The sequence below is a fragment of the Rhinatrema bivittatum genome, chromosome 6 (assembly GCF_901001135.1).
Source record: "Rhinatrema bivittatum chromosome 6, aRhiBiv1.1, whole genome shotgun sequence".
In the NCBI taxonomy this organism is placed as follows: domain Eukaryota; kingdom Metazoa; phylum Chordata; class Amphibia; order Gymnophiona; family Rhinatrematidae; genus Rhinatrema; species Rhinatrema bivittatum.
Window position 1 is genome coordinate 296653930 of NC_042620.1, and position 24400 is coordinate 296678329.

The 24400-nt window shown below is 47.7% G+C and overlaps 1 protein-coding gene across 1 annotated transcript in view; it reads right to left on the reverse strand.

Annotated features, from left to right (window-relative positions):
- UTP14A (UTP14A small subunit processome component) overlaps window positions 1-24400 on the reverse strand; it is a 124685-nt gene that overhangs the window by 44212 nt on the left and 56073 nt on the right. Inside the window, exons 7-10 of the mRNA XM_029607411.1 lie at window positions 14289-14408; window positions 13965-14059; window positions 5831-5954; window positions 5666-5743 (exon numbers count right to left, since the gene is read on the reverse strand). Coding sequence (XP_029463271.1) covers window positions 5666-5743; window positions 5831-5954; window positions 13965-14059; window positions 14289-14408 — 417 coding nt within the window. The remainder of the gene's footprint in view (window positions 1-5665; window positions 5744-5830; window positions 5955-13964; window positions 14060-14288; window positions 14409-24400) is intronic.

Consider the following 24400-nt stretch of genomic DNA (forward strand, 5'->3'; position numbering starts at 1 on the left):
CCGTTTTTCAGCCCGGGGATACCCTCGTTCAAGTATTAGAAAGGCCTATTTACGTGCAAAATATTCGCATCGTGAATGGCTTTTTTTGCCACGACCAGCAGAAGATTCTTCATGTCATACCTGCATCCTACCGTATTCCTCAGTGGCATCCAAGATTCGTCAATCTATACTCAAGTACTGGCATGTTTTGCAAACCAATGTCATTTTCAATACACCGCCCCGTATTACATTTTCTCGCGCCATGAATTTAAAAGATTTTTTGGTCAAATCTGACACTTCTATGACATCACATACTTTGGATATGTCACCAGGCTCACATAAGCCCTGCAGTTCCTGTTCTGTATGCTCTTCCTCCTTGACAATTTCAGGTCAAATGATTGTTCCCTCTGGCTACAAAATATTTTTGAAACACCATACCACTTGTGAATCCACCATGGTCATTTATCTAATTCAATGCCCGTGCTCTCTAATGTACATTGGAAAAACAAAACGTCTGCTTAAGACTAGAATGATAGAGCACCGTTCCAATATTCGAAATGCTAGAGTAAAGGAACCTTTAGTATCTCATTGCACTGAATTAGGACATTCATTTGATGATTTACGCTTCTGTGCGATCGATCATGTCCCTGTATTTTGGCGTGGAGGCAATCGAGAACGTATATTGCTACAGTCTGAACAGCGGTGGATCTATCGTCTAAAAACTGTTCATCCCTTTGGTTTGAATAGTGAACTGGACTTATATTCATTTTTAGGTTGAATTTCTGATCATTTTTGAATTCAGTATATTTTGACAGGTGTTCTGATATTCATTCATTGCTGATGGCTGACGTCATCCAAATGACGTATTTAAAGAGACGCTAGCCTCGGTTCGGGTTCCTCCATTTCCTTTTTTCCAAGATGGTTGAGACGTTTGGTCCCGTCTAAAACGGTAGCTGTGGTGTTACGAGATAAGATAAGTAATTGTTTCACCTTCCTACAAGTATGCAATGTCTTTTCTTTATTGATTTTATCTTAGATTTATGGCTCTACTTTGAAGTGTTTCCATACGCCCCTGAAGAAGCTTACTCAAGCGAAACACTGGCCCGTGTAGGGCTCCTTTACCACTTTATACATGAAAGAGTCATTTTTCATAATAATAATGGAGGACATTTTTAATTAATTTTTGAAAAAGAAAAAAGAAAAAATACTTTTTTGCATTAAAGTTATGATGAAGGTGAATGATAGATAAGACCGGTTAGTGTCTGCTTGAGAGTGACACATAACGTCAAGGCTTGCTGACACCTTCTTAGGCTAACAATTCATTTGTTATTTGGGTTCCACATTTTTGGGTGATTTAGATTATATGTTGTGGTTAACCGCCGACTCCTTTGTGTGAGTAGATTTTAATTACCTCAATATTGACTGGGTAAATGTATCATCAGGACATGCTAGACAGATAAAGTTCCTGTATGGAATAAATGACAGTTTTATGGAGCAATTGGTTCAGGAACTGACAAGAGAGGGAGCAATTTTAGATCTAATTCTCAGTGAAGCACAGGATTTGGTGAGAGAGGTAACAGTGGTGGGGCCGCTTGGCAATAGTGATCATAATATGATCAAATTTGAATTAATGACTGGAAGGGGGACAGTAAGCAAATTCACGGCTCTAGTGCTAAACTTTCAAAAGGGAAACTTTGATAAGATGAGAAAAATAGTTAGAAAAAAACTGAAAGGAGCAGCTACAAAGATAAAAAGTGTGCAAGAGGCGTGGACATTGTTAAAAAATACCATTCTAGAAGCACAGGCCAGATGTATTCCACACATTAAGAAAGGTGGAAAGAAGGCAAAACGATTACCGGCATGGTTAAAAGGGGAGGTGAAAGAAGCTATTTTAGCCAAAAGATCTTCATTCAAAAATTGGAAGAAAGATCCAACAGAAGAAAATAGGATAAAGCATAAACGTTGGCAAGTTAAATGTAAGACATTGATAAGACAGGCTAAGAGAGAATTTGAAAAGAAGTTGGCCGTTGAAGCAAAATCTCACAGTAAAAACTTTTTTAAATATATCCGAAGCAGAAAGCCTGTAAGGGAGTCAAGTTGGACCGTTAGATGATCGAGGGGTTAAAGGGGAACTTAGAGAAGATAAGGCCATCGCGGAAAGATTAAATGATTTCTTTGCTTCGATGTTTACTGAAGAGGATGTTGGGGAGGTACCCATGATGAAGAAGGTTTTCATGGGTAATGATTCAGATGAACTGAATCAAATCACGGTGAACCTAGAAGATGTGGTAGACCTGATTGACAAACTGAAGAGTAGTAAATCACCTGGACCGGATGGTATACACCCCAGAGTTCTGAAGGAACTAAAAAATGAAATTTCAGACCTATTAGTAAAAATTTGTAACCTATCATTAAAATCATCCATTGTACCTGAAGACTGGAGGATAGCAAATGTAACCCCAATATTTAAAAAGGGCTCCAGGGGCGATCCGGGAAACTACAGACCGGTTAGCCTGACTTCAGTGCCAGGAAAAATAATGGAAAGTGTTCTAAACATCAAAATCACAAAACATATAGAAAGACATGGTTTAATGGAACAAAGTCAGCATAGCTTTACCCAAGGCAAGTCTTGCCTCACAAATCTGCTTCATTTTTTTGAAGGAGTTAATAAACATGTGGATAAAGGTGAACCGGTAGATGTAGTATACTTGGATTTTCAGAAGGCGTTTGACAAAGTTCCTCATGAGAGGCTTCTAGGAAAAGTAAAAAGTCATGGGATAGGTGGCGATGTCCTTTCGTGGATTGCAAACTGGCTAAAAGACAGGAAACAGAGAGTAGGATTAAATGGACAATTTTCTCAGTGGAAGGGAGTGGTCAGTGGAGTGCCTCAGGGATCTGTATTGGGACCCTTACTTTTTAATATATTTATGAATGATCTGGAAAGTAATACGACGAGTGAGATAATCAAATTTGCAGATGACACAAAATTGTTCAGAGTAGTTAAATCACAAGCAGATTGTGATAAATTGCAGGAAGACCTTGTGAGACTGGAAAATTGGGCATCCAAATGGCAGATGAAATTTAATGTGGATAAGTGCAAGGTGATGCATATAGGGAAAAATAATCCATGCTATAATAACACAATGTTGGGTTCCATATTAGGTGCTACAACCCAAGAAAGAGATCTAGGCGTCATAGTGGATAACACATTGAAATCGTCTGTTCAGTGTGCTGTGGCAGTCAAAAAAGCAAACAGAATGTTGGGAATTATTAGAAAGGGAATGGTGAACAAAACGGAAAATGTCATAATGCTTCTGTATCGCTCCATGGTGAGACCGCAACTTGAATACTGTGTACAATTCTGGTCGCCGCATCTCAAAAAAGATATAATTGCGATGGAGAAAGTACAGAGAAGAGCTACCAAAATGATAAGGGGAATGGAACAGCTCCCCTATGAGGAAAGACTAAAGAGGTTAGGACTTTTCAGCTTGGAGAAGAGACAGCTGAGGGGGACATGATAGAGGTGTTTAAAATCATGAGAGGTCTAGAACGGGTAGATGTGAATAGGTTATTTACTCTTTCGGATAATAGAAAGACTAGGGGGCACGCCATGAAGTTAGCATGTGGCACATTTAAAACTAATCGGAGAAAGTTCTTTTTTACTCAACGCACAATTAAACTCTGGAATTTGTTGCCAGAGGATGTGGTTAGTGCAGTTAGTATAGCTGTGTTTAAAAAAGGATTGGATAAGTTCTTGGAGGAGAAGAAGTCATTACCTGCTATTAAGTTCACCTAGAGAATAGCCACTGCCATTAGCAACGGTAACATGGAATAGACTTAGTTTTGGGGTACTTGCCAGGTTCTTATGGCCTGGATTGGCCACTGTTGGAAACAGGATGCTGGGCTTGATGGACCCTTGGTCTGACCCAGTATGGCATATTCTTATGTTCTTAAAAGACTCACTAGTCCAGTGCAGACCATGCAAGTAATGTCTAGTTTGAAAATAAGCAAAAAGATGTTGAGACGGAATCCGAAAGAGATCTTTTAAAGATTGGAAAGCCCGAATAGTTTGGGCTTCATCATCGTACATGTGAAATAGCAGCACTACTCCATGATGTGCCCACAACTATATATGGCCGGGCACTCCCTACCGGAGGAAAGTCAACATTTCCTAGTAAAGGCATCAACAAAGATATTGTACCACTCAAGCGTTGTGCAGCTTGCAACCATCGCCAAGCTTTGATACATGGGTTCATTAAAATCCTAGGAAAGTCCAGGTTGCGTAGCTTAGAAGGGGAAGTCTGTACCAAAGATAAAGGCAACCAAGGTGCAGACATAGCGGCGAGCAAGCCTGGTTCACAATACATATATTCATCTGTAATCCATTCCTCTATGAAACGCAGCTGGCAGGCGACATTGTAGACCTGAAAATCAGGCAGACGTACACCCCCCTGAGCTTTGGGGCTCTCTAGGGTGACATAGGGTATGCATGCCCGTTTGCCCGCCCAAATAAATTGCATTGGAGCCTGTTTAAATTTCTTCAAATCCGAGGCCCGCAGCCAGCATGGCAACATATGGAGTTTGTACAGCAATTTAGGCACAATGGCCATTTTAATCAAGGCACATCTACCAAACATGGATAATGGGAGCAAACGCCAGGATGCCAGCTGCGATTGAAGGGAAGTCAAGGTCTCAGAAATATTCAGTGCATATAAGGTCTTTAAGTTTCTCGGGATCCACACCCCCAAATATTTCAATTTCTCCTGGGCCCATGAAAAAGGGAAGTCTCCCAACCCAGGTACTGGAAAGATCAGGATCCAAAATAGCACTTCCGATTTGGAATAATTGATCGTAAGACCAGCAATATCCCGGAATTGATCAAAAAGACGTACTATGACCGGTGCACTGATGTGAGGGTTTCCCCACAAATAGAAAGACTAGGGGGCACTCCATGAAGTTAGCATGTGGCACATTTAAAACTAATCGAAGAAAGTTCTTTTTCACTCAATGCACAATTAAACTCTGGATAATTAAACTCTGGGTAATTGCCAGGTTCTTGTGGCCTGGTTTGGCCTCTGTTGGAAACAGGGTGCTGGGCTTGATGGACCCCTGGTCTGACCCAGCATGCCAATTTCTTATGTTCTTATGGAATTTGTCACTTAAAAATAACTAGAGTGGGACTTGATGTTATTGTAGAAAAGTGTTGGGAACAATCAATACACATACAATAACCCAGAGCTTTTCACACGATGTAAATATTTAGCGACGCTGCACCACCAAAAATATTTAGGCAATGACCTTCATAATAGGCTTCCTCGTTAGGGCTTAGCCTATTCAACTCGGCCTTATGCATAATCATAGGTCATGATGTTGAAGATATTTTTTTTCAAGAAAGTTTTCTTTTGCAAATTAAAATTGATAAAGTCAATGACTATTTCAAACTCTGACTGGCATTATTCCATATATGTAATCCATCATTATAATGGTTAGACTTATCTTGAATTGTTGCACTTTTTCAGTCAAAAACCATGACAGTATCCACAGTGTCAGCACTGTGGATACTGTCATCTGAGGCACTCATCTGAGGAGAGACAGAGGTCTCTCCTTTCTACCTCTTCCTTTTCCTTGACCATATACCTGCTCTCTCCTTTCATATTATTCCTATGTGTCCATCTCAGTCTCTTACCTCTTGGTCATACTTTGCCATGATTGCTTTGGACCGGGCCCATTTGCCACTGTTTTGGTGCTTCAGAGTCATTCGCTCCTGCGCAGAAAGGAAACAAATCCAGTCAGTCAGTCAATCTCCTTTCAGCAGGCGTTCAGAGGCTCAGGCAGCGATTGCTGTACTTGCCTCCATTCGGACTTTCTCCATTTTCTGCAGCTCTTCTAGAGCAGCCTCTGGATTCTTCATCCTTAGTGCTTCAAACTCCTTCAAAGCCTCCTTCTGCTTGCCCTTCTTTTGCACCTTGTGATACCTGGAGAACAGAAACAGCAAAGAATTAGAACACAAGCTCAGAGAAGTCAGTGGACAAGAAGGTGAAAACATGGCCTTCCAAAACAGAGAGGACACTGGGCAGGCCCAGAGTTTTGGGAATTCTGTTTCTGAGACTCAGATTTCCAGGTTACAGCTGCAGGATACACACAGAGTGAAAGATCTCAGGAGTCAGGTCAGAGATTCAAGTTTCCTAACAAAACAGATACTGCTGTACAGCTAGCTATCAAGATAATCAGTTTCTTACTTTTTGGCAATGCAATTTTCTCTTTGTAATAATTTTTAGTTTTGAACAAGCTCCTGCTATTATTAAGAGGAAGACCTATGAGCTGTTCTATTTCATATCTTGTGAGGATGGAGCAGTCCTGCCACGCTCGTCAGACTAAGCAGGGAAGAAGTCTGGCACCTGCTTAGTCTGTCAAGTAGAAAAATTAGTTCTTATCTGCTAATTTTTGTTCCTGTAGTACCACAGATCAGTCCAGACCGCTAGGTTATACCTCCTTTCCAGCAGATGAAGTCAGAGAAAAAGCTGAAAGGCACCCCTCTGATAACCCGGTGTGCCACCTGAGATCCCTTCAGTATAATCAATGTCAAAGCAGAATGAAGAAAATTTAACAACCAATGGCTAGACCAAAAACTTATTTGAACAATAAACTTTAAAACTATGCACATGAAAGGAGTACTGAGTTGGACATTTCGAGTTGAACATTTTTCAAAATCTTCGTATTCTTCGATACACTCTGCAGAAATATAACAAAAAACCGAGCGGACTCTCCAGAACAGACATCCCAGCGTCTGGACTGATCCATGGTACTACAGGAATGAAAATTAGCAGGTAAGAACCAATTTTCCTTTCCCTGTACATACCCGGATCAGTTCAGACTGCTGGGATGTACCCAAGCTGCCCTAAATGGGGTGGGACCTGGAGAGTCCCGCTCGAAGCACACTGCTGCCAAAACAATTGACATCCGGAGCGCGGACGTCCAAATGGTAATGCTTGGCAAAAGTGTGTAAGGATTTCCAAGTGGCTGTTCGACAAATCTCCAGCGGCGAAACACACTGGCTTTCTGGCCAAGATGCCGCCTGGGATCTGATTGAATGAGCTTTCAGACCATCTGGTATCGGCCGCCATGACATATGTACGTCGAAGCAATAGTTTCTTTCAGCCATCAGGCAATGGTAGCTTTTGATGCCTTATGTCCCATCTTAGGACTGCTCCATAAGACAAAAAGATGATCCGACAACCGAAAATCATTAGTCACCTCCAAATACTGTAGGAGAACACGTCTGACATCCAATTTCTTCAAGTCACGAGCCTGAGGGGAATCAAGATCTAAGTCTGATAAAGCCAGCAATTCCACTGACTGATTCAAGTGAAAAGTTGACACTACTTTTGGCAGAAAAGAAGGTGCCGTTCGGAGAGACACCCCGGATTCCGAAATCTGCAGAAACAGTTCCCGGCAGGATAATGCTTGAATCTGATATTTATTTATTTATTTGAAAATTTTTCTATACCGTCGTTTAGTAATATACCATCACAACGGTCTACATTTCGGCACGAAATAGATTGGTTAGGTTTCTAAGTTATCCATGGTGTGCCAATATTTTACGGTTACATAGTTCAGTAATATACTCTAAATGAGAGATGGGTTGGGGTTACTATTTATATGATTTTGGGATAATCATATATGTGAATACTGTTTCAATTTAATATTTAATAATGGGTAACAAATAAAATTGTCAATTTTCTGTTTGTTGGTGACTTTCAGCTGTATGTATTGTTAGTCATCGCTCTCATTGTGAAATGCTTTTTTGAAAAGCCAAGTTTCTAGGCCTTTTTTGAAAAGTTTTAATTCTTTCATTAATCTCAGTTCAAGTGGTAATGTGTTCCACAATAATGGTCCTGCCAAAGATAGAGCTCTCTCTCTCACTTGGGTCAACTTTGCTGTTCTGACTGAGGGTATGGTTAGTAGTGCTTTATTGGCCGACCTGAGATTTTTTTGTGGGACATGTAATCGTAAAGCAGTGTTTAGCCAGTTGGCGTTTTCGTCATTAATTAATTTATGAATTGTGCAAAGTGTTTTGACTGTTCTATTGGGAGCCAGTGTAAATCCGCAAGTGTTTGCCTGGCCGAACAGATAGCCACGAGGAAAACAGTCTTAGGCATTAAGTCCTTTAATGTAGCTCGTTTGAGAGGTTCAAAAGGAAGACCGCACAATCCCCGCAGAACCAGATTCAAACTCCAAGAAGGACACACTGGACGAACCAGGGGGTTGAGATGCTTAGCACCCTTCAGAAAACGTGCCACATCAGGATGCGCGGCAAGCGATGTTCCATCAACCTTTCCCCTTAAACAGCCGAGAGCAGCGACTTGCACCCAGAGCGAGTTGTACACCAAGCCCTTCTTCAAACCTTCCTGTAAGAAGGCAAGAATATGCACAACAGTGGATCGCTGCGGAGAAATTTGTAACCCGCTACACCACGAATCGAAAACCTTCCAAACCTGAACGTAGGTGAGCAAAGTAGAAGTCTTACGAGCCCTTAGGAGGGTGGAGATGACTGAATCCAGATAACCCTTCTTTCTCAACTGCCTCCTTTCATAAGCCAAGCTGCTAGACAAAAGTGAGCCGCCAGATCAAAAAATACTGGACCCTGCCGAAGAAGATTCAGGAGGTGACCGAGACGTAACGGACCGTCCACCACCAAGTTGATCAGGTCTGCGAACCACGGTCTCCGTGGCCATTCTGGAGTGACGAGAATGACCGACCCTGAGTGGACCTCTATCCTTCTTATGATTTTGCCCACTAACGGCCAGGGGGAAAAACATAGTGGAGAATGTCGCGGGGAGACGGAAGGACCAGGGCATCTACTCCTTCCGCCCCATGCTCCCTTCTGCGACTGAAGAAATGAGTCGCCTTCGCGTTCCGCCAAGTCGCCATCAGAACCAGGCAGGGCACTCCCCACCGGCGAGTCAAGAGCTGCATCACTTCGTCGGATTGCTCCCACTCTCCGGGGTCCAACTGTTGACGACTGAGAAAATCTGCCTGCACATTGTCCACTCTGGCTATGTGTGAAGCTGCCAGATGGGTCAGGTTGCATTCGGCCCAGACCATTAACTTGTCTGCCCCCCCCCCCCCCCCCCCCGGCTGACTTCTTGTTCCCCCTTGACGATTGATATATGCCACCGTCATCACATTGCCTGAAAGAATCTGGACTGTACGATTCCAGACGAGAAGAAGAAAACTGCGGAGAACTAGACAAACCGCTCTCGTTTCCAAGCGATTTATGGACCACTTTTGCCTCCTAAAACGTCCACTGACCTTGTGCCGACTGCAATTGGCAAACTGCCCCCCAACCGGAGAGGATGGCATCCGTTGTCACAATCACCCACTGAGGGTCTTTGAGGTCCACACTGCGTTGCAAATGATCCGGCACTAACCACCATTTGAGACTGGATCTGGCGGGATCCAAGAGTGGTAATGGTAACTGGAACTCTTCCAACTTGGGATCCCAACGGGAAAGTAACGCCCTCTGCAAAGACCTCTTATGAGCGAAGGCCCAAGGGACCAACTCCAGAGTAGACGCCATAGACCCAAGAACTTGTAAGTAGTCCTATACCTTGGGCATCGGGAGGGCCAACAGCCGGCGAACTTGCGTCGTCAGCTTGTCTATCCACTCCTGTAAAAGGAAAATCTTGCCCACAGCCGTATTGAATCGTGCTCCCAAGAAATTTAACACTTGGGCCGGGACCAACTGGTTCTTGGAGAAATTGACGACCCATCCGAGCGAGTGAAGACGATGCAAGACCAACTGAACTGTCCTCTTGCAAGCTCTTCTGACTTTGCCCGAAAGAGTCAGTCGTCCAAATAGGGATGAACCAAGATCCCCTCCCTCCTGAGTGCCGCTGCCACTACTATCATCACCTTGGTGAAGACGCAGGGAGCCGTCGCCAAACCGAAAGGAAGCGCTTGGAACTGATAATGCTTGCCCAAGACCATGAACCTCAGAAACCTCTGATGATAATCTCGGATTCCTATGTGAAGCTAAGCCTCCATCAGATCAGAGGCCAAAAATTCTCCTTTGTGGATGGCCGCAATGACGTATCTCAAAGTCTCCATGCGAAAGCGAGGAATCCAAAGCGCCCTGTTGACTTTCTTCAAGTCTAATATTGGACGGAAGGATCCCTCCTTCTTGGGGACTACCAAATAAATAGAGTACTGGCCCGTCTGGTGTTCAGTCGGCAGAACTGGAACAATTGCTCCCAGAGCTTTTAAGCGACACAGAGTTTGCTTTACCATGCACTGTTTTGCCCGAGACCCGCAGTGAGACACCAAAAAGAGGTCTTGGAGCGGACGAGCAAAATCTAAAGCGTAACCTGTTCTCTGATGTCTAGAACCCACTGATCTGAGGTGGTCTTGGCCCATTCCTCACGAAACAGAAAGAGACGTCCTCCTATCTCTGAACGGAGGAGTGGGCCGGCGCACCTTCATTGGGTCGACTTATTGCCAGAGAATCCTTGGGATGCACAGTCACGAGCCGACCGTCAGCTGCGAAAGGAATGAGCCCAAGCCTGAGACCTCGTCGATGGCTGGCGAGGAGCAAAGGATGGAGCTCTGCCCGGATGATAACAGCGCTGCCCCTGAAAATGACCCCCGAGATGAACCGAAGGTCCTAGAGGGTCTAGGCTTGTCCTCCGGAAGCTTATACACTTTATTGTCCCTTAAGGACTTAATGAAATGTTCCAGATCATCGCCAAATAAAAGCTTTCCTTTGAATTGGAAAGAGCCCAACTGAGATTTGGAGGAGACATCAGCGGACCAATTGCGGAGCCAAAGAAGCCTTCTAGCCGACACCGCCGAGGACATAGTTCGCGATGAGATATGGAGGAGATCATACAAAGTGTCCGCAGTTTAAGCCACTGCCACCTCCATATGCTCCGCCTGCTCCGCCTCCACCGGAGGAAGTTCCTGAGCCGTGAGCAACTGTTGTACCCATCTAAGGGTTGCCCTCTGCATGATACTACTGCAGACAGCTGCTCGGATGCTGAACACTGACACCTCAAAAATCCTTTTGAGAAGAATCTCCAGTTTCCTATCCTGGAGATCTTTAAGCGCAGCCACACCTGTAACTGGGATCGTCGTGCGCTTGGCGATTGCTGAAACGGCCGCATCCACTTTAGGAATCTTAAGGAGATCTAACGACTCCTCCGGAAGCGGATACAGCTTCTCCATAGCCCTACTGACCCTCAGACTAGCCTCCGGTGCGTCCCATTCCGGGGTCTTAAGTTGTAATAACATCGGATGAAAAGGGAAGATCTTAAGGGGAGCCCAAAGACCAGACAGAACAGGATCCCCAGTAGAAGGCTCAGCCACTGGCTGCGGAGCCTGAATATCCAGCTCCGAAAGCACATGAGGAATTAGAGGGTCCAGCTCCTCTCTGCGAAATAATCTGAGCACCCGCGATCATCCCCTTCAACCGGTGCGGATTTGTCAACATCATCCGAGGCATCCGCGTTGGGAGGTTCCTGAGAAGCAAGATCCGGGGGGTCAGCGAGAGGGATTACCGCCGTGTCCATAGCATGAACCACCCACACTCTAGGAGCGTCTTGACCTTCAGCAGGCCTAGGGACCTTTGCTGGAGGAGGCTCCTGTAAATCTAAGTCTGCTTCTGCTTCCATATAGGCTTTATGTAGCAAAAGCACAAATTGGGAGGAAAAAGGGTGCTGTCTCTTTAAGACCCCCCCACCCGAGGGAAACCCCGGAGGTGGGGGGGGGGGGGGGGGGGGGGGGGAGTCAGGCACCAGAGCCTGAGGTCTCTCAGGGCTCAAATTCGGCGGCGATAGCTGAGGAGGGAATTCCCCTCCCCCTGAGCCTTGCAGCAAATCAGAGCCTGGAGCAGGTAAAATTGGCCGCCGTTCCTGTGCTAATCGGGAACGGGGCAGGCCGAGAGCTGCGAGCCAGTTGACTTTTCCCTGCACCACACGAACACGTGACGGACGCTCCCCTACCGTTTGCAGACAACATCGATGGGCTTTCACCCCTGGGAATACATCGGGAGCAAAGGCCATCGCGGGAGAGCCTCGCTGCCGGCTCCCTGCAGGCTTAAAACCGTGATCAGCGTGGCATTGCAGCAAGGTAATCAGCTGTAAATATCTCCAGAGACCCGAGAGGCGAAAAAGACACTTTTTTTTTTTTTTTTAATATAGCTTCTAATCAACCAGGGGAAAGAAAGAAAAACGTCCCTGCATCCGAGCTACAAGGCTCCTCCAGGCCCACCGGTAAATCCCCCCTACTCACCGGGTAGTGAAAGCAGGCTCCGGGTAAAAAGGGCTCCCAGGGTAAGAACCCCAGGCATGCCTGTGCTGCTGTACAAAAAACAATGGGTTTTTTTGTTTTTTAAACTAGCCTATCTTTATCAAGTAGTTGATCTAGCCAAAGGTAAACAGAGGTACCAAGACCCCTGTTTTTCTTTTTTTTTTTTTTTAAAGGATCAGGACCGCAGGTTCTGCCACCTTTATCTGCTGGAGTCAGAGAAATACTGAAGGATCGCAGGTGGCACACTGGGCTAAGAGGGGTGGCCTTTTCAGCTTTTTCTCTGACTCCATCTGCTGGAAGGGAGGCATAACCCAGTAGTCTGGACTGATCCGGGTATGTACAGGGAACACCTGTTATGCAAAAACCTGAAAGAACATCCTGTGAACCCAAAGTATAAGATATAGCTGCAAAACTGGATCCTTTCTTCTTAAGTGATGGCAGAAGTTAACCAGCCAACAGGAGAAGAGACACACAGCAAAGCTGACAGAGTGGAAAATGATTTCTTCAGACCTTAAATCCCCCTTGGATTTGTGATGAGAATGGGTGAGGAGAGACTCTGCTGCTGTCTGACTGTACAGCTGCTCATAATGTGATCATATTTCTCAGTTTAGAACCATGTGAGCAGAACAGTACATTTCTGGTGGCTGAGGTGCTGTGCAAATAAAGTATTATTGAGTCACGTTTGAAGGAAAAAAGAAAATTATTACTTACCTGCTAATTTTCGTTTCTGTAGTACCATGGATCAGTCCAGACCGTGGGTTATGTCCCCAATCCAGCAGATGGAGTCAGCCAAAGCTTCGAGGGGGCGTCACCATAAGTACTACTACCCTCTCTGCAGGAGTTCAGTATCTTCTGACTCCAGCAGATGCGAGTAGGGGAATCTGGGCTTGCTCCCGATTACCTGTAACCACTTGTTCCCTTGATGGGGTTTTTTCCCCCTACTCGCATCTGCTGGAGTCAGAAGATACTGAACTCCTGCAGAGGGGATAGTAGTACTTATGGTGACGCCCCCTCGAAGCTTTGGCTGACTCCATCTGCTGGATTGGGGACATAACCCACGATCTGGACTGATCCAGGTACGTACAGGGAAATGATTAATTGTACAATATCACATATTTGCTTTAACATTTTGGGTGCCAAAGTTGCTCCTTTTTTTTTTTTTTTTTAACTTTTTGCCTTTTTGTTTGTTTTGTCATTTTTGGATTTTTATTTGGCTTATTTAAATTTTGTTTTTGTCTTTTTTCCCTATTTAGTTTTAGTTTTATTTATTTGATTTTTATTCTTTCATTTTTTTTCTCTTCGTGCTGGCAGTTGTTCCTTCTGGACCCAGGCTCACCCATGGCAGTGGCTCCTCCCAGCTTGGCTCACTCTAGCAGAGGCAGCTCTTCTTCTGGCCCAGCCTGCCGCAATGAAGAGGGTTCCACCCAGGCCAGTAGTAGATGCCTGGATGATTTGGTACCCAGGAAGCTTCCATCTCTGCTGCTAATGGTAAGAGGTACATCACATTATGTTCCTAAACGTCAATATTATGTAAGCTTATTAGTCTGTGCAGCCATGTTAGCATAAGCATGTTACTCTAAATGCAACTTTTTTTACTGTCTTGCTTTGTTATAAGGCCTCAGTGTCCATAAATCCTATGTGTGACTCTGAAAGAATTTCACAGAAAAGATGTGTCTTACTTTTTGCTTTTAATCTTCTTTTCTCTTCGGGCCTTGGCCTCATAGTAGGATTGCAGTGCTCTGGCCTTCTGCAGTTCTGCTCGACGTTGCTTTGCCTGCGAGGGTAAGGATGAGACAGAGAAAAAGCATCAGTAAAGCAGAGAAGCCACATATCCAGACATCCACCAGTACTAACGTTCATTACATGTACATGGTATGTTAACATGATACAACAGGGAAGGAACGCTTTGGATTTTCATAGCTCTGAGACTGTTATATTAATACAGTACATGCATAGTGTCCCAAAGCGGGGGAAGGGAATCTACAAATCAACAGTGTGCTTACCTCCTCCAGACTCATGGCTTTCAGTGATGCTTCCTCCACTGGTGTCAGCAGTGGATCTGTCACAGGCTGCTTATTCTTATGCAGAATATTAAAGATTTCCTGTTCCAGTGGAGTGCGTGTCTTTATTAAAAAAAAAAAAAAAAAAGAACAAAATAAGTACAAAGAAAAGCAAAGACGAGCACACTAGACCTGGGAATATTTTATATTATATAATGCTCCATACAAGAAAACTTGTAGGGCAGAGCAACCAGGCTGTCTGTGCAGAAACAAAGTTTTATTAGCTGTACACAAGGGACTCTCAGAATCTTGCTACATTAGTATAGAAGGTGCTCTGATCACTGAGGAGACAGAAGAACCGCAGTTTGGGTGGGCAGAAATGGAAGCAATAATAGGGTTATCTGTCAGAACTGTGAGCTTACCAAGCCCCTACTCAGTGCTCTGTATCCCATGTGCTAGGATCAATCCACCCACTCACTGTGTAGGGGAAACCATTGCAAAACTTTTTCAAAAATTTGCAAATAAAATACAGAGTGCAGTATCCACACTACCCCACCCCCCCCCTAAGATTTTACATTACCTTCCCTCCTCTCTATTGTCTGTATTCCTTCCACATTGTATCCAGCTCTGAACGTAGAAAGGGCAGGTAATAAGCGCCTTGAAATAAATACATACATACATACTCACTCAAGCTATGGGTTAGGTTGCCAGACGATTTGATCAAAGCTATTACCAAAGCGGGTTTTAAAAATGGTTTGGGCAAGTTCCTGGAGAAAAAGTCCATAAACAATTATGCCTCTTTATCCGGGCAAGCCAGTTATCACCAGTGGGTTGTGCACTCCGACCAGCAGATGGAGATGGAAAACAATGGCTCGCTGATGTCACCCTCATATAGCTCAGCTCAGACACCAGCCAGCCAGTATTTCTCTGTCTCCAGCAGATGGTGGACATGCATCCTTGCTTGTGGATTGCGGCCTACTGGGGTTGAACAGGACATTTTGATCTCCTGTGGTGATAGCATTAGCTCCCTCCCTCACTTGAGAGTCTGGAAAAATTCTGGAAAATTATGTAAATAAATTCAGGACAGGAGTGAGGTGAAGGCTGTCGCCATAGCCCTTCTCCTGACAGGGGAAGAACTCTGGTAGGGTACGGAAGCCTTGGGCTCAGCCTTGCAGCACAGTCCTCTTTCTCTGTCTGGGCCTTCTCTCTTCCCTCTGCTCTCTGCCATTCTTGCTGATGCAGGCCATTTCAGTTTTTTTCAGCGTAGCTGGCTGGGAGAGTTAAAAAAAAAAAGCGCACGCATTGGTAGCACTGAGATCGGGTGCCAACGCCTATTGAGAGAGGCAGCTGTGATTGTGGCTGCGATGGGCTGTGTTGTCGGAAAGTGCTGTGGGGCTATTTTTGGAGCCAGTCGAGGGATCAGTGCAGCACTGCAGGGAACACATGGCAGGCGCCATTTTGGATGTTTGCAGGAGTTGCTGAGACATGTGGTTGGAGGCGTTTGCTCATCTCTATCAGGAGAGAGAGAGAGAGAAAGTGAGATGAAATTGGGGGAGCAGCACTGGAAGAAGCTCTGCATCTGCTCTGCCTCCTATATGTAGGTCCTTAGTCCCAGGAGGATCCTCAATGTTTGCCAGAAGTGCTCAGGGAGATGTCTCCTCAGGGAAATTTGCCCCTGCAGAGACTTCAGAGGCTCCTGTTTTACAGGCAGAAGGGTATGGTGGCCGCTCCTACCAGAGAGGGTCAGGAATCTTTTCCGCTGCCTCTCCTACCAATTCCCTCGGGAGTGGGCTCAGAGAAGATTTGCCTGGATCTTTCCACCATTTTGTGGGTGACATTTTTTTTTAAGGGCCTTCAGGCTTTCGTCAAGGGCGGGAAAGGTCCCAGGAAGATGCTAGGGATCGTCCACTTCAGGAGGTCTTCCTCCTTGGGTCCTAGGAAATGTTCCAAGGAATCCTTGTCTCCTCTCAGAAGGGGGAAGAGGAGAAGGGGGACAGATTGAAGGAGGGGAAGATGAAGACAGGGATCCTTCAAGAGATTCAGGTGTAGAGTCGGGATCCTTGGTGGGGGATCCCAATGAGCCAATCTTGGAAGAGGGGGAGATTCCCCCAAGTGCTGAGCCTCATAGAACGATGCTTTGGCTTTTTCATAGGGACAAGATGTCTGGTTTAATTTTGTAGACCTTGAAGGCCCTTGGTTGTGAGGACACCTTGCCAGCAGCACCTAGGGATCCAAAGAAGAACCCGGTCATGGTTAGCTTGCACAAGGCATCCTGTTTTTTTTCCTCTGCATGAGGCCATCCAGGAGTTGATAGATTTGGAATGGAGCACACCTGAGGCTAATTTTAAAGGAGGTCGCGCTCTTTAGCAGGATTGTATCTTATGGATCCTAAAGCTAGGGAGCAGCTTCGGTTTCCCAAAGTGGATGCCTTGGTCTGCTCAGTGACAAAGCAGATCACCATTCCGGTAGGAGGAGGTGCGGCTTTAAAGGATGCTCAAGATCAAAAGATTGAGGCAATTTTGAAGCAGGCCTTTGAAGCAATGGCCAAGAATCTCCAAATCTCTGCTTGCTGTTGATTGGTGGCAAGGGCCGGGTTACAATTGGCCCAGGAAGGTTTGGGAGAGAATGGCCAATACCTGGAACCAGAAGCTGATTTCCTGGTGGATGCTGGCTATGATTTGGCATGTATGACGGCTTGTGGGGTGGCTTCAGTGATTACAGCCCAAAGATTCATCTGGCTGCGAAACTGGTCTGCTGATACTATTTCAAAGTTGAACCTTACCAAGTTGCCTATTAAGGGGCGTTTGTTGTTTGGGGAGGAGTTAGAAAAGATGGCAGATTGGTGCGGGAGTCAAAATCTCTTCAGTTAAATGATTTTAATGATAGATTACAAATTTTTACTAATAGATCTGAAATTTCATTTTTTAGTTCCTTCAGAACTCTGGTGTGTATATCATCCGGTCCAGGTGATTTACTACTCTTCAGTTTGTCAGTCAGGTCTACCACATCTTCTAGGTTCACTGTGATTTGGTTCAGTCCATCTGAATCATTACCCATGAAAACCTTCTCCAGTACGGGTACCTCCCCAACTTCCTCTTCAGTAAACACCGAAGCAAAGAAATCATTTAATCTTTCCGTGATGGCCTTATCTTCTCTAAGTGCCCCTTTAACTCCTCGATCATCTAACGGTCCAACTAACTCCCTCACAGGTTTTCTGCTTCGGATATATTTTAAAATGTTTTTACTGTGAATTTTTGCTTCTACGGCCAACTTCTTTTCAAATTCTCTCTTAGCCTGTCTTATCAAAGTCTTACATTTAACTTGCCAACGTTTATGCATTATCCTATATTCTTCTGTTGGATCCTTCTTCCAATTTTTGAATGAAGATCTTTTGGCTAAAATAGCTTCTTTCACCTCCCCTTTTAACAATGCCGGTAATCATTTTGCCTTCTTTCCACCTTTCTTAATATGTGGAATACATCTGGACTGTGCTTCTAGGATGGTATTTTTTAACAATGACCATGCCTCTTGCACACTTTTTACTTTTGTAGCTGCTCCTTTCAGTTTTTTTCTAACAATTTTTCTCATTTTATCAAAGTTTCCCTTTTGAAAGTTTAGCACGAGAGTCGTGGATTTGCTTACTGTCCCCCTTCCAGTCATTAATTCAAATTTGATCATATTATGATCACTATTGCCAAGCGGCCCCACCACTGTTACCTTTCTCACCAAATCCTGTGCTCCACTGAGAATTAAATCTAAAATTGCTCCCTCTCTCATCGGTTCCTGAACCAATTGCTCCATAAAGCTATCATTTATTCCATCCAGGAACGTTATCTCTCTAGCTTGTCCTGATGATACATTTACCCAGTCAGTATTGGAGTAATTGAAGTCTCCCATTATTACCACACTACCAATTTGGTTAGCTTCCCTAATTTCTCTTAGCATTTTACTGTCGGTCTCACCATCTTGACCAGGTGGACGGTAGTATACTCCTATCACTATAGTCTTCCCCGACACACAAGATCCCATGCTATTGATGCAATTAATAGCAGTGGCTATCCCCTAAGTAAACTTGATTAATAGCAGTTAATGGACTTCTCCTCCAAGAAGTTACCTAAACCTTTTTTAAACACAGCTATACTAACTGCACTAACCACATCCTCTGGCAACAAATTCCAGAGCTTAATTGTGGTTTGAGTGAAAAAGAATTTTCTCCAATTAGTCTTAAATGTCGGGACAGGGGTATATGTCAATGACGTCAGAAAGTCAGCTTTACTCTGTCTCAATCTACTGATAGGCATGCATAACCCACTGGAGTGGATTGGCCTGCCTTCCTTAGAGGAAAGAAAATCATCAGGTAAGTAATTTCTCCTTAACCAAGTACACTTGGAAAGCTGTTGCTTAATCCTGCAAGTGAGCAACAAGAAACATATATATATTTTTAATACCTGCCGGGTACTTGTGATCCACATCGGCCACTGTTGGAGACATAATATTGGGCTCAAAGTACCTTGGTCTGATCCAGCATGGCATTTCTTATGTATTTGTTCCCCTTATCCTGCCTCACTTTGCCCACTGTAGAGAGTAAGCACCTCTCTATTGCTGGGAGAAAATGCAGTCAGACATTTTCTAAGATCTAACAGGGAGAGGGAAGAGGAGGCCATGTGCAACAGTGCAAGGACAGAGGATATGTGACATGCCATAGCAGGGAAGCAGCAGACAGCAGAACTGGAGATTAAAACTAGAGCAAAAATGCCAACACACATTGCATGAGCAGTGTATAAGAAAATTATTATTTACCTGCTAATTTTCGTTCCTGTAGTACCATGGATCAGTCCAGACAGTGGGTTATGTCCCCAATCCAGCAGATGGAGTCAGCACACAAGCTTTGAGGGGGCGTCACCATATATACTACTACCCCCTCTGCAGGAGTTCAGTATCGAGTATATCAAAGCCAGAGTAGAAACCCCTGAAGGATCAAGTTTGTGGAAACAGATAATGAAAACAATTGTAACTGCAACAAGTAACTGCAAACATCCTACCAACTTGTAGGGAGCTGTGAAAAACAGCGAAAAGAAACGACTGTGAAGACACAGAACACTGCAAGCAAGAAGTAGCGCAGAGCTGAGCAGGATCAAGAACCCAAACGCGGTGGGCGTCTGGACTGATCCATGGTACTACAGGAACGAAAATTAGCAGGTAAATAATAATTTTCTTTTCCCTGTACGTACCTGGATCAGTCCAGACAGTGGGATGTACCCAAGCTTCCCTAAATCGGGTGGGGACCTGCGAGGCCTGCTCGGAGAACCTGCTCGCCAAAGTGTCCAGAGACCGAAGAGGCGAGGTGCAGACGATAGTGCCTCGAGAACGTGTGTAACGATTTCCAGGTGGCTGCCCTACAAATTTCCTGCGAGGATACCGAGCGAACCTCCGCCCAGGAAGCCGCCTGAGAACGTGTAGAATGCGCTACGATTCCGGGTGGGGGAGTCCGTCCCGCCCCAATGTAGGAAGCAGCAATGCCGGCATTCAGCCATCTGGCAATGGTAGCCTTCGAGGCCTGAGACCCCTTCTTAGGACCGGCCCAGAGTACGAAGAGATGGTCAGAGGTCCGGAACTCATTTGTAGCCTCCAGATAGAGATGCAAAGTGCGCTTGACATCCAAGAGACGGAGAGACTTCGGCTCTGAGGAAGAGAAGGACGGCAACTCCACCGTCTGGTTCACATGGAATGCAGAAACCACCTTCGGAAGGAAGGAGGGAACGGTGCGAAGCGAAACTCCAGAGTCGGAGAAACGGAGATAGGGCTCTCTACACGACAGAGCCTGCATCTCCGAGATGCGTCGAGCGGAACAGATGGTCACAAGAAAAACAGTCTTGAGAGTGAGATCCTTTATCGTTGCGCTGCGCAGCGGCTCGAACGGTGATCCCGACAGGGAGCGAAGCACAAGGTTAAGACTCCAGGAGGGACAAGGGTCCCGTAACGGAGGACGCATATGCTTGACACCCTTGAGAAAACGAGCAATGTCAGGATGCTGTAGAAGAGAGCCCCCATCGCTCAACAGCGAACCAAGGGCGGCCACCTGAACCCGTAGTGAATTATAGGCGAGCCCTTTTTCCACCCCCGCCTATAGAAACTGAAGGATCTGAGGTACAGAAGCCTTAGCGGGTCTCGTGGCCTGGCTGGTACACCACAGCTCGAACACCTTCCAGACTCGAACATAGGCCGATGTCTTTCGTGCCCGCAATAGCGTGGATACTACCGCCTCCAGGTAGCCCCAACGCCGGAGGCGGCGCCTCTCAAAAGCCAGGCCGCAAGACAGAAGAGTTCTGCCTGCTCGAAAAATACCGGGCCCTGATGTAGGAGCTGGGGGAGGTGCCCCAGCCTGATTGGCCTGTCGATCACCAGCTGTAGCAGGTCCGCAAACCAGGGTCGCCTGGGCCATTCTGGGGCGACGAAAACCACGGTCCCCTGATGACTTTCTATTCTGCGGAGCATCCTGCCCACCAGGGGCCATGGTGGAAAAGCGTAGAGCAGAAGATGTGGCGGCCATGGGAGGACCAGGGCATCCACTCCCTCCGCGCCGCGCTCTCTCCGGCGACTGAAGAAGCGTGGAGCCTTGGCGTTGAGAGCGGACGCCATCAGATCCAAGTGGGGGGCCCCCCACCGATGGACGAGAAGTTGCATCGCTTTGTCTGAGAGAGACCACTCTCCGGGGTCCAGCAGTTGCCGACTGAGGAAGTCCGCCTGGACGTTGTCCACACCGGCGATATGCGAGGCTGCTAGCCGGACGAGATGACACTCCGCCCATTGCATCAGCAGCGCCGCTTCGAGCGCGACCTGCGGGCTGCGCGTGCCTCCTTGTCGGTTGATGTAGGCCACGGTGGTAGCATTGTCCGATAGGATTCTGACTTCCCGGTTCTGAAGAAGCGGGAGGAAATGTCGCAGAGCTAGCCGGACCGCTCTGGTTTCCAGAGGGTTGATTGACCACTTCGCCTCCACCGTGGACCACGTCCCCTGCGTGGCGCTTCGATCGCAGACTGCACCCCAACCTGCTAGACTGGCATCGGTGGTCACCACCACCCAATTTGGCAGATCGAGGGACACGCCACGGGCCAGGTTCGGCGGATCCAACCACCAGCCCAGAATGTTCCTGGCATTCTGCGGGAGCGGGAGAATCATCTGGTAGTCCTGCGATACTGGTTTCCAACGGGAGAGGAGCGCCCACTGTAAGGTCCTGAGGTGCGCGAAAGCCCAAGGTACAAGGTCGATGGTGGACCCCATCACTCCCAGGAGTTGCAGGTAGTCCCAGGAGGTGGGCTCTGGTAACGCAGAGAACCGTCGTGTGTGATCCCGCAAGGATTGAGCTTTGTCCTGGCGTAGAAAAACCTTGCCCAGTAGGGTGTCGAAGGTCGCCCCCCAAAAAAACCCAAGCGTTGCGAGGGCATGAGGGAGCTCTTGGAGAAGTTCACTACCCATCCCAGGGAATGTAGAAACCGTACTACTCGAGTCACCGCCGAGCGTCCATGATCGAATGACTTCGCCCGGAGGAGCCAATCGTCCAGATAAGGATGAACCAGGATGCCCTCCTTCCGGAGAGCTGCCGCCACGACTACCATGATCTTGGTGAAGGTGCGCGGCGCCGTCGCCAATCCGAACGGGAGAGCCGTGAACTGAAAATGCTGGTCCAGAATTTTGAAACGAAGGAAACGGTGGTGGTCCGGGCGGATGGGAATGTGCAGGTAGGCCTCCGTTAAGTCCAGGGAGGCGAGGAACTCCCCCCGATGCACCGCCGCAATCACTGACCGGAGCGTTTCCATGCGGAACCGAACGACTCGAAGGGATTTGTTGACTTCCTTGAGGTCTAGGATAGGCCGGAAGGAACCGTCCTTCTTTGGTACGACGAAATAGATGGAATAGTGGCCCGAGCCCACATCTCCGAAGGGCACGGGCGCAATAGCGCCTATCTCCCGGAGTCTGTCCAGAGTCAGCTGCACCGCTCCTCTCTTGAGGTCCGAGCCACAGGGGGAAAAGATGAACCTTCCCTGCGGGGGACGGACAAATTCCAATGCGTAGCCATGTTTTATGGTATCCAGGACCCACTGGTCCGAGGTGATCCGTGCCCACTCCGCGTAGAAATATGTTAGTCGGTCCCCAATCCTGGGGACAGGGGAGTGGGCGAGACTGGCATCATTGTGAAGACTTGGTATAGGGGTTCCCGGTTCCGGGAGTAATGTGTGCGGGCCGACGCCCGCGAAAGGAGCGCGACCAGGAGCCCGCCAGCTCTGGCTCTGGTCCGAGAAGAAGAAAATGCTCTGGATGGTCGAAACCTATCCTCCGGCAGCCGATGAACAGCGTTCTCCCCCAGGGACTTGATGATCTGGTCCAAATCCTCCCCGAAGAGGAACTTGCCCCTGAAGGGAAGAGAGCCCAGACTCGACTTAGAGGACGTATCAGCCGCCCAATTGCGTAGCCACAGTAGTCGTCGTGCTGCCACTACCGAAACCATGGATCTTGCGAGGACCCGAAAAAGGTCGTACGAGGCGTCCGCTCCATACGCCACTGCGGCTTCTAGCCGATCTGCCTGGGCAGCCTCATCGGACGGCAGGTTCTGAGACGTGAGGAGTTGTTGTACCCAAAGGAGACTAGCCCGCTGGGCAAGCGAACTGCACATCACCGCCCGCATACCCAGAGCGGAGACCTCGAAAACCCGCTTAAGGAAAACTTCCAACTTACGATCCTGTGTGTCCGCAACGCCGCACCTCCCGTCACTGGGATAGTCGTCCTCTTCGTGACCGCCGACACTGCGGAGTCCACCTTTGGGACCTTGATGAGGTCCAGAAAATCTTCGGGGAGCGGGTACAGCTTTTCCATAGCCCGGCTGCTCTTCAGGGAGGCCTCCGGGGTGTCCCATTCCCTGGTGAGAAATTGTAAAAACGAGTCATGAATGGGAAAAGCCCGAGCCCTCGGCCGGAGTGCCGCCAGGACAGGATCTCCCTTCCTTGAAGAAGTGATGACAGCGGGAGCTACTGGGGCAGGCGGGTCTGGTGGCGGATCCAAATCTAATTCTTGGATGATCTGCGGGATGAGGTCGTCCAGCTCTTCCCTCTGGAAGAGGCGTAGGGTACGCGGATCATCCCCCTCCTGCGTGCCGTCCCCTTGTCCCCCGTCCGGGAGGTCAAGTCCATGTCCCGCTGGGTCTGGCACCGCCCCCACTGGCGCAGGCGTGGATCGGACCCGGGTAGGAAGGCGGGAGGCCCCCACTCCCGGAGGGTCGGGGGGGGGCCGGCGTCGAGGGCGACATCCGAGGGATCTTAGGAGGGGGGGGGTCCCACAGGTGCTTCCAGCCCCTGCAGATAAGCGGTATGCATGAGCAGGATAAACTCTGGAGAGAACCCCGGCCTGCTCGGGTGCGCTTCGGGGGCGGCGTGGTTCCTGCTCCCTGGCCCTGGGTGCTTGGTTCCTGCACCAAAATCGGGGGAACACCCCCGCTGGTAGAGTCCTCCAGGGCTCCGTTCTCCCTCATGGCCTCCAGGGATCCGTTCCCCCTCGTGGCCTGCGCCTCAGGGCGCTCAGAATGTAAAATGGCCGCCGTTCCCGCCAAAAATGGCGGAGTGGCCGGCCCGCGCCGCCCGGGCAAAAAAAGAGAAATCAGTCAGGGACTGTGAGGTACCTTCCCCCCCGGGAAGGCATCGTGCACAGATGCCCTCCCGGGAAATCCGGGACCCCGGGTCTCCGCAGGCCGCACAGCGGGACGGCCGCAGCATCGGGATCGCTGTAGGAGAAAAGAAAAAGCCACGGGGGGGGGCCACGCGCACAAAAAGCGCCGCTGCGGGGGGGCCCGGTCGGCCCGCACTGCCCGCTGTCCGAAAATAGAGGAGGGTGCCGCGGGGGGGCCTTCCCGGCCACACGACCCGCCCCAGACATCTTTCCCTAAATGGCTCAGCAGCCCATGAGAAGCTGTAAAATGGCCGCGGGTGAGGGAGTAAAGAGCGAAGAGGCCGGCTCCACCGGCTTTCGCGGGCACCGGGGGCTGAGCTGTGAAGGAAAAAACTACAAAGGAAAAACAAACTTACCCCTGGCTGCAATGAGAAATAAACAGCAAGGCCGCAGAGAAG